At 37.0% G+C, this 10589-nt stretch overlaps 1 protein-coding gene across 2 annotated transcripts; it reads right to left on the minus strand.

Moving 5' to 3' along the window:
- Positions 1–1125: 1125 nt before the first annotated feature.
- LOC594178 (V-type proton ATPase subunit E) lies at positions 1126–10554 on the minus strand. Of its 2 annotated transcripts, XM_030988414.1 has the most exons (8): positions 10409–10554; positions 8502–8567; positions 7225–7334; positions 6697–6896; positions 6405–6563; positions 5083–5177; positions 4375–4462; positions 1126–2137 (listed from the first exon to the last, which is right to left on the minus strand). In XM_030988414.1, the coding sequence occupies exons 4-8, from the start codon at positions 6835–6837 to the stop codon at positions 2075–2077; spliced, it is 546 nt and encodes a 181-aa protein (XP_030844274.1). In that variant the 5' UTR covers positions 6838–6896; positions 7225–7334; positions 8502–8567; positions 10409–10554; the 3' UTR covers positions 1126–2074. The 2 variants fall into 2 exon arrangements, with proteins under 2 accessions (XP_030844274.1, XP_030844275.1); XM_030988415.1 differs by lacking the exon at positions 6697–6896 and having other exon boundaries at positions 6405–6630.
- Between the last annotated feature and the right edge of the window lie 35 nt (positions 10555–10589).

Genomic DNA, 10589 nt, shown 5'->3' on the forward strand with positions numbered 1-10589 from the left:
ACTAATTTAAGACAAACTGATAATGAGACAAAGACGAATCAAATCATATATACTTTCAGTATTTTAATATGAGGAATATACATTTACATGTACAAATATGAACACCATATCATTATCAACAACCCTAACATAACAACCTCCAAAGAAAAGAAAATACTCCAATGCCAGACGATACAATGGCACGATTCTGGTTTCAACATTAGTCTGACAATTTAAAAACCTACAACTCAAACAAGAGTTAATGCAAATTACAGATTTATGCTACCTTTACTTATGAGAAGCTCTTGAAAAATTACTGTTCTGCAGTAAAATCGTAAAGTCATGCATAACTTTACGAACAGCTTTATGAAACACCCCCCCCCCCCCAGATAGGCTTTAAGGTATTATATTGAGTCTGTGTTAAACTAATTTAAGACAAACTGATAATGAGACAAAGACGAATCAAATCATATAAAAAAAATAAAAAAAGAAAAGAAGAAGAATCCTTACAAAGTGTATAGCTACTAGGACTAGTAATACAGTGATAGAAACATATTTCAAATAAAGAAATAACACTGGAATGTTAAACACAATTATTTGAAAACAAAGTCATACTCATAGATCATGCAACATTATGTAAAATTGAAAATGAAAGTCATTAATTCCTTGAAATGCTAGTGCGCCGCAGTGGCTGCCTTGCTAAAGCCAGGGTAATAATCAGGGCAGCGCCAGGAGCGTCACAACGTGACGGACATGTGCGCTATATAAGAAGCCACCATTATTATTATTATTATTATTAACAAGTGGGTATTGGTAATGATAGCATGCTTTATCCAACGTATATTTAGCAGAATAGTCATCGATAGGTGATGTTATCAATCTTCATTCTGAACAAATAGGAAATATTCAGACAATATGTTATTCTTCGCTAAACAACAACAACCTGCAAACTCTGCACTGCAGTGATGCATAGCTTCTGTAACTTGGATATCCCTGTTATCACAATAAACCACTGTGTGTATTCAATGATGTTCACATCTGTACAAACTTCACCATTCAAAACAAATATAGTACTATTATTGCAATTTTCGCACATTATATAATTACCCTATATCATAATATGTTGTCGATATCAATACTGAACAATTGGTACACACAAATTACATATTAGACCATTACCATATAAGGAGGAGACCATCCCATACCAAGCACCTCACATCTACCATGGGGTATCTAAACCCAATACGATAATCCCATAGCAAAAGCAACAAGAGTTGCTTGCTTTCTACATGATCATGCCATGCGACTACATCCTCAACTTGGGCCACATGACTACCTAATAGTCCATGACTAATTGACTTGACTACTTGCCTTGACTCCATTGGCCTGAAAAGAGACCATGAGATGTTGGAGCCCCCCCCCCCCCTTCCCCTTCCCCTCTTCATCCTGTACAGAATGAAACCTGATATCAGCTACACTGTAAGTGCCTTTCAAAAATGGCTTCCCTACTAATTAAACATTCCTTATCAACCAACAATCTAACTTTACAGACACCATGTTTCGGTGAATAAGAACAAGACAGAATTCATGGGTACATGTAGTATGAATTGCCAGTAAATGTATTTAATGTATACTACATATCTATCAAATTCGTCCAATATTTGGAACTGATCTTTGTTTTCCATTATTTCCAGTTACAAAATCATCTCAAGAATAATATTAATGCCAACAAAGACTAATAAACTTCATCTGTGTATTTGAAACACTGACTAAGAATGTTGAATTTGTGAAACATTGAAAAGCAAGCGCAATGAACGCTCACCAGAACTTTGAGTATAACCCCGTTCCTCATATCAAAAGAAAATTCTCTCACACCCCTTTTTAAAGGGAGAGAGTGAAAATTAGCCCTTTTTATTAGTCTCCAATACCCGAACCCTGATACAAATACTTTATACCTCATTAACATAAGATGATTTATTACAAACCTAACACCTATTAACATAGAGACAAGAACAGATCATAATATAATTTCTAAAATGATAACATTACGATAGACTTCTATTAGATATATATATTTGAAGGGTGACCTGGAGGTTTAATCTAAGAATTTTCTGCTTGCGTTTGCACCGAACATGTTGTTCCTGATCTCGGGAAGCATCTGTAAAAATGAGAGAAACACAAAAACACAAACAAAATCAAAACCAGGTACTGCTTCAATATTAAATATAATACAAAGTTTTGCTATGGGGTCATGAATTTGGTTCAAATGAACGCATTGGAAGCATATGCGATTTTACAATATTCAGCGATCTTTGTCGCTGTTGAAATTGAGTCTAAAGTAATGAAATTGTAAACAATAAACTCTTTATGTTGTATAGCTCCCTCTCAAGACTGATATTACTTTAGCTTTAAAACAATGTTTCTTGACTACAATCCATTGATTTGCTATTCCCGTTTGGAAATTATATGTTAGAACTATATATTCTGAGATTTTCATGGTTGGCAGCTACCATGAAATGGCCTTAATCAATATTTTGATTATTATATTTCTTGAAAGCAGAAGTGTTTTAGGGGCTAACTTTTCTAGTACTTAGTATACATCCACAGGGGCATCCAAATATATTACAATTTTTAAAGAATTACTATCCATCCAATTTTAAAAATTTCCCAAAACTTTGCATAACCTTTAAATTAGAGTGGAAGTTTGTTATTAACTCTTATCGTGCCAAGAACACTGTTCTGTGCATGCGCTGGCGTGCCACGCTCACATAATCGGGTTTCTGTTGACTTGCCATGCACACATAAACTCTCATTCGCTCCCGTGCCACGTACACATTTTCGTGCATAAGTACACACGCTAATTGTTTATGCCTATTGTGCGATGCGCATTGCGTGCACGCATGAATGCTTACTGTATTTGTGGAGGGGGTTTATTGTTGTTTCGATTTTGCGTGCTTCACATATACCGTTACATTGGATTTTCCTGAGAAAATTGCGATATTTTATCATCAAATTTGTCAGTTTTGATCATGGCCCCTCAGATTGTGTGCAGGAAATGAGACAACGGATTGGTTTGACAACTCACTGATAGAGCTTATTTACTTTACCAAAATTACAGATTCATGAAATGATATTGGTATCAACAGTAAGAGGGTTAAATTTCCTACAACTTTAATGTAAAATTCGTTATAATACAATATACAGATGAGATGTTATAGTGGATCAAACATAGTAACAATTTAAACTAAACGCACTTGAACCAACCCTAAATTAACTTGGCACACAGGAGATTAGTGGCTGGCACAATAGGGATTAGCACTGTGGCACTGGGTGAATTGCATGGGGGCAGCTTAACCCTTACTGTACTGGGCTATTTTGAGCACCCACTGACTGGGGGGGGGGGCCTGGGAGGCCCCCCCCCTATGATCTCGGCCGTCGATTGTCCGATGAACACGAAAATTTGCATGTTTGTAGATATTTACGTAAGGAACAAGATGGTATAATTAGTTTTTTCCGAATATGCAAATTTTTGTCGTTAGCCTAATTAATTATGCAAAATGCGCTAATTTTATGCATTTTACCGAAAACGTGTCAAACTCCACTTTTTGAATGTTGAAACTCATTATTCATATGAAACTTCTTTTTTAACACAAAAAAGTTATTTTAAAGGTAAAGACCAGTAATGGTCATGCGATTGCATTGTGAAAGAAACGTTGTGGAATCGATCAGAAAAGGTTGATCATCTAGCATCTAGCATCTGCAAGGTTCTGGAATCATCAAAATGATAAGAAATTTGGCCCATTCTTCGTAAAGTTACAAGCACTATACACAGAAAGATGTATATGGGACTACCCTATCTCTCTCACACGACCATGAGAGAAATAAATTTACCAAATATATGAATTAGTTGGCGGTTTCCCGGCAAATTTTTTATCATCATGTATTAGTCAAAACATATTCTTTCACATGATTGGTAATGAGAGCTTCCATTTCATTTTTGAAATTGGGGCGTTACCAATACTGGTCTTTACCTTTAATGTAAATAATAATGATAATTTATGCAAATTTTGATGCGATTTTCATTTTTTTTTGATGACATGCGCATACTAATTGTTATGTAACGCCTTATAGGTATATCCGATTTCGACGAAAATGGTATCAAAATGTGCGTAAGACTTGAGGGAAAATAGTCATGAAACGACAATTCAAAATACCAAGCGGTTGCGGCGCAATCTCCGAAAATGTCGAGGGGGGGGCCTCCCAGGCCCCCCCCCAGTACAGTAAGGGTTAAGAGTTAAGAGCTCTGAGATTACAGATGCTAGATATAACAGGTAATTTTGCTGGTCCCAGTTCTTTACATTATTATTTTTTTACCCAATATAATGGTCAACTCACCTGGCTGCTGGTAAGAGCTAGTCTCTTCTCCAGGGTGTTCTCAACTTTAATTGTTCCACTTGGAGTATACAGCTCCACTCCACCACTCCTGTACCATAGAGATAGATAGAAACCATTGAATGATTCATAATCAATTGTAAAAATAATGGAAATTAATCTAGCTGCCTCAATTCACGTTTACAAAAGAAGAATGGTAAATTAAAGTGACTCGGTTATTACATTCGTTCTACTGTACTTACCCTCTAACATACAAATAAATCCTGAAAAAAAATCTCAAACCACAGTTAACAAAAGAACCACTGTGGTTTAGCTCTTCGTATTGGAACAAACCTAAACCTAACCTAACCTCAAACCCTATTACAATCCTAACCCTGTATCTATGATGGAGCAATTTCTGCTGAAGGATATGATCACCAAGATAAGGCCTAAAAAAAAAAGATGTTGTATTGCCCTTTAGGTGCCAAAAGTTGGGTCGCTAGGTCGGAAATTTTTTTTTTTTTAATAATTTTTTTTTTCTTCTTTTTTTTCTCCCTCTTATGGCTGATATTTTTCAATTTCGAATGCTTTAATATTTTTTTTTCTCTAAAAAACGGGTAATTTTTTTTTTCTTTTTTATTAAAAAGCCGACCGTAGATTTCGAGAATTTTCGGTCGGTCGCAAAGGGCAGTACAACTTTTTTTTTAGGCCTAATATAGTGGTATTACTTACAGCTCAGGGGACAAGTAGTTCTCTTGATCTACGACGACATTGCACTCTTTCTTGCTAGAATCTCGGTAAGTCTTCACTGAATCAGGAACACATTCCTAGCAGAATAAATGAGAAAGAGAGAGAGAGGAGGGAGAAAGAGAGAGAGAGGGAGAGGGAGGAAGAGGGAGAGAGGGAGAGATGTTAACTGTCATAACAAACTGAAATCGTGTGGAACTACACTTGTCAATTGTGCTTGTGAATATATCTCCTTTCTTTTAAATGTAAAAAACGCCATCATTTTTGCAGACATTAAATTATCACTTATCCTTAGTTTGATTTGCTATGGACATTAACAATTTTTACTAATAAAAAAGACAATTTTGTTCATCTTCAGAATACCAGCCCTGCTTTATGTGTAGAAAGAGTGCATATGTGGTGTTCCTCTTTCTGAAACCCCCATGCTTGGCATCATGCATACCCCAAGAACCTTATTTAACAGGTACTGTAAATGCATGATATTTGCCCAACACTGACTGACATCACATTCCTTCAGCTAACAACACATTCTATTCATTTAAAGATAAACAATGCGATTGCATTGTGAAAGAAATGTGTGGAATGGATCTGAAAAGTTGATCATATAGCATGTAAGTAATGGTGTGTAATGCAAGGTTCTACAGTCATCAAAATCATCATAAATTTGGCAGAGTCTTGGTAAAGTAACAATCACTTACACAGATAGATGTATATGGGACAACACACGTGGTGTCGGGGCTAGTACTACCCTGATTTCCTTATCTTTCTATGCTCATTACTCAGCCAGTATACATTTTCTTCCAAAATTGTTTGGCACATGACATTTATTTGTAATCTTGAACATTCAGTGTAAGTTTTGTTAGATTCTGTGAGAATTCATTTTCTTTTTTTACCAGAACTCAAGTTTATCTTTAAGATTCGTATTAATCATAATAGCAAGAGAGTAACTTATATAAAGCTCTCTTTCCAAAGTCCTTGAACCAAGAATTCTCTAAATATGTGTAAATACATGATACAGTCAAACCAGCTTTCGTGACCACCTGTCTACAAAGACCGCCTCGCCTGTCTATAAAGACCACATTTGAAAATGGTTTCTCCTTGAAACATACAGTATACTACAGGAAACTGTACATAAAGACCACCTGCCTGTAAAGACCTGTAAAGGTCACATTGTTTGTTTCCCTTGAAAATGGTTTCTCATTGAAACATGTACTAAAGGAAACTGTACATCAAGACCACCTTCCTATAAAGACCACTTATCTTGTCTCCCTTGGGTGGTCTTTATAGACAGGTTTCGCTGTATTTACCTTGCACAGACTGACGTCGCATTCCTTACAGCGGATGACGACGTTGGGTTCTAGGAGCTGGAAGAGACCTTGCGTGATCAAGCCCTGGAGCACCTGCTTGTACTTGGTCTTGTTCTTGGTGAGTTCTGTAAGCCTCTCCTGGGCTTCATCCAGTGCAGCCTGTACATGGTCCTCTCTGCATTTCAGCACCTTCAGTCTGGCCTGGTTCAACATGTTGGACTGGAGGCTAAAAAGCAAAGATAAGACACATTGGTTAAAGATAAGTTTGAGTTCTGGTAATGTCTAGTGCAGCCTGTACATGGTCCTCTCTGCATTTCAGCACCTTCAGTCTGGCCTGGTTCAACATGTTGGACTGGAGGCTAAAAAGCAAAGATAAGACACATTGGTTAAAGATAAGCTTGAGTTCTGGTAATGTCCAGTGCAGCCTGTACATGGTCCTCTCTGCATTTCAGCACCTTCAGTCTGGCCTGGTTCAACATGTTGGACTGGAGGCTAAAGACCAAAGATAAGACATACATGTACATTGGTTAAAGATAAGCTTGAGTTCTGGTAATGATAGAAAATAAATTCTCACAAAATCAAACAAAACTTACACTGAATGTTCGAGATTACAAATAAATGACATGTGCCAAACGATTTGGTAGAAAATGTATAGGGGCTGAGTAATGAGCATAGAAAGATAAGGAAATCAAGGTACATGTAAGTAGGCCCGACGCCATGTGCTTAACACAGGTCACTACATGTACAAGTAAAATGAAGGAAATTTGTCTTTGTAAATTGAATACATCTTGGTAATTGATAATATACTCAAGGTTCTTACATTTTCTTTTGGAGGTCCAGATTTTTCTCTTTACGGCTGTAAAACTCTGTGATCTTTATCCTCTGTTGCTGGACTAGACGACCTTTCTCTATTTGGAACTCTTCCTCTGCCTGTATACCAACAAAAAATGAAAGGCATCATCAGTTAGCAAGTTGAATATTTAATAAAGAAATTATAAACATTTCAACTAAGATTTAATAATAATGCAGATGTTTACAATGCACAACATATGCTCAAAGCCCTTACACAAAGGGTACATTACCCTGCAAAACAAAAATCATTGATTTATCTCACTTTTCCATGTTTCTCTGGCAAACACGACAACAACAAAAAGACGAAAAGGTGAAAATCCACCTCTGAGTGTGGTGGTGGTGGAGGGGGCAGTTAAATACATAGTCAGGGCAGAGCTTGACCCATGTGCATCCTGTACAGAAGGACACTGGTTTAGGTGGATATAGAAAGAGAAATTAAAAACTTTGCACAAGTACAGGTGTACATGTAAATTGAAAGGAACAAAAACAAAAAAGGGGGGGGGGGGGGTAAATAAAAAAGAAGAAAGACAAAAAGGGGGGAAAAGAAGAAGAAATGGATGAGAGATTTATGTTCTCTATCAAAGAGATAGAGAGAGAGAGAGAGAGAGAGAGAGAAAGACAAAAAAGAGAGACAGAGAAAGAGAGACAGAGAGACAAAGAGTGAGAGAGAAAGAGAGAGAGAGACAAAGAAAGAGAGACAGTGAAAGAGAGAGAGAGAGTGACAAAGAGAGAGAGAAAGAGCGAGAGAGATAGAGAGAAGGAAAGAGGATGTGACTGAAAAAAAAATCATTGCAACTTCCTGATTCTACAAAAGATTGGTTTTGACTTCACTCATGTTAGTTTAGATCCAGTCCCTTTATTTTCAGTACCGTATGTTAATGCAGAGTTTCTAACCCCTAGCTAACATCACAGTGAACATTGTAGAAAGAATCCTCAAAAATCTTAAACAAGCTTCAGGGTGGAGGGGAGGGAGCGTGGGGGGGGGGGGGGGGGGGGTTATTTGTTCTCACATCCGTTCCCTGCCCTCCTCTCAATCATATACAGTGAAACCTGTCTATAAAGACCACCCAAGGAAGACAAGAAAAGTGGTTGTTATATGCAAGTGGTCTTTATGTACAGGTTCCTTTAGTACATGTTTCAATAAGAAACCATTTCCAAGGGAAACAAACAATGTTGTGTTTGTAGACAGGTGGTCTTTCTATACAGGTGGTCACTAAAGCAGGTTTGACTGTACTGACTACTGACCTTTGCATCGATCTCTTCTGCCTTCTCCTTGGCTTCTTGATCAATGAAAGCCATCATGTGCTGGATCTGAAAAAACAAAATGAAAAATGATTTAAAGTTCTGCATTTCTTAAAGCCCCACTGCACTACTTATACTTGCTCCCTCTATATAGCAAACAATGCCTTATCGATGCCTGTTGGTCCCCCATGATCCCCTTTTTCTTATGTTAATTGAGAGCTGATTTGATGAGACAACCACTTGTCAGTGACCTTGCAGGGAGCTAGCTATAATGATAATCCCCCTGGCCAAACTAGTACAGACGGACTCTAATATACATGTACATTTAGTGTTTGATTCATAAACATGTACATGTAGGTCTACAAAACTCTTTACAATTTGAATTGTGTGAATTTGATGTGCCTTGTTAGACTCAAATCTAGTCTGAATTAACTGAAAATAAAAATGAAAAAGGTAAATATAGTAACAGATTAAACAGGATGTTAGAAAAATCTGCCCATATAGAAAATGAACAAAATTCTCATTTCTCAATGACAAAGATTCATAAGATAGATTTAATGTTAGAGGTCTGTTGCAATTTGTTTACGGTAATAGGATTTGTGAGAATGATTAGGTCAGATTATTATTTGTATAAAGCGTAAACTACATGCCATTGGAGATGGTCTTGCCATTATTACAGTAACACTAGACTAGATCTACTTTCATAACAAACGACAGTGAATAAAAAAAATCAACACTAAAATATGAATAAAAGATGAAATTAGGACTGCACATTGTACAGTCTGATATTCAGTGATGAAGCTGATTGACCAATACTGTACTAACAATTAATTGGGATATAACTGCTAACTACAAATATGAAGTCAATAGTACTATAGACTAGTTCTTGTCTTTTGACCAGCAATAATCAGTAGGTCCGAGAATGAGGACTTATAAAATATTTATTAAAAAAAAATATTTAAAAAAAATTGTTTAGGGTCTGGTTTTTTTTTTTTTTCGAAAATCATATTTTATGGAGAAAAAAAAAAAAATCGCATTGACATTGTCATATTAACCTCTAAAAATTGTACGAAATACGATCAAATCGTACTGGTTGGCAGCTCTGCGGGTGTTGGGGTCCCAATCCGCGCGCTGGCAATGCGTTTTAAAATACCACCAGTTCACCATCTACATAGTGAACTTTTGTTTTACAGGGCTGCGTCTCATGAAAGTGCGAAACCGTCATAAGTACAAGTTGAGCGACATCCCATTGAAACGTGTGTTAAACTTAATACACACGTTTCAATGGGATGTCGCTCAACTTGTACTTATGACGGTTTCGTGAGACACAGCCCTGGTTGTCCGTCTTCCTGAGGATTTATCGATAACATGAAAGTCTCGGTGCTGCATCAAATTTGACAATGAGAAATGCATCATGGAGCATCATCGCAGAATCCGTTTTTCGCATTGCCAGCGTGTGGATCGTGAACAAGGATCATCCGCATTTGTGCCGACGATCCTAATTTTTTTCAGACGAGATTTGTCCGCCTTTACAAGGAAATCATTGTTGATGCGGACGATCCTTGTTCTCGGACCAGCGCCCCAACTGATATGATAACGTTTTTTTGTTGCTTAGAGTTAGATAGGGTCTAAGTTAGATTAGAAGTTAGTTGATTTAAATAATGTTGAAAACTGAAATGTAGATCTACATCTAATTTCAGTTAATTTTTATTCGATTTGTTTTCCCCTATCTCTCCCTGTTCCCCCGCCCACCTTCTCTTCCTTTCTCTCTCTCTCTCTCTCTTTCCATCCACCATCCACCATCATCATGACCATTCCAGATATTGAGTTAAGGCAGTTCTCTCTGTACTCTACTGTTTTTGCTTGCAATATTTTTAGGGTGTACAAATCATGCAAAAATAAGAACTAACCTGTTTCTGAACATCTTCGTCACTTAAAGCCATTGCAGACCTCTTAATTTTACAGTCAAGAAGGAAATATAGGGTCCAAATCTCCGGCAAACAGTAACCTCCCTGTTCCTCACGTCAATGAAATTATGATTCTATCTCTGTCTGCGCTCTGCGCTAGGTATGCTTAGCCTTAGATCATGTG

The sequence above is a fragment of the Strongylocentrotus purpuratus genome, unplaced genomic scaffold (assembly GCF_000002235.5).
Source record: "Strongylocentrotus purpuratus isolate Spur 01 unplaced genomic scaffold, Spur_5.0 spur5_scaffold_17, whole genome shotgun sequence".
In the NCBI taxonomy this organism is placed as follows: Eukaryota; Metazoa; Echinodermata; class Echinoidea; order Camarodonta; family Strongylocentrotidae; genus Strongylocentrotus; species Strongylocentrotus purpuratus.

Bases quoted from the DNA above. Each gene is read 5' to 3' on its own strand.
- LOC594178 (XM_030988415.1), bottom strand. From the start codon at position 10,441: ATGGCTTTAAGTGACGAAGATGTTCAGAAACAG. The intron at 5,178-6,404 runs GTAAATACAGCG...TTATTCTGCTAG, and splicing joins GCGACGTCAGTCTGTGCAAG to GAATGTGTTCCTGATTCAGT. The intron at 2,138-4,374 runs GTGAGTTGACCA...TCATTTTTACAG, and splicing joins TAGCTCTTACCAGCAGCCAG to ATGCTTCCCGAGATCAGGAA.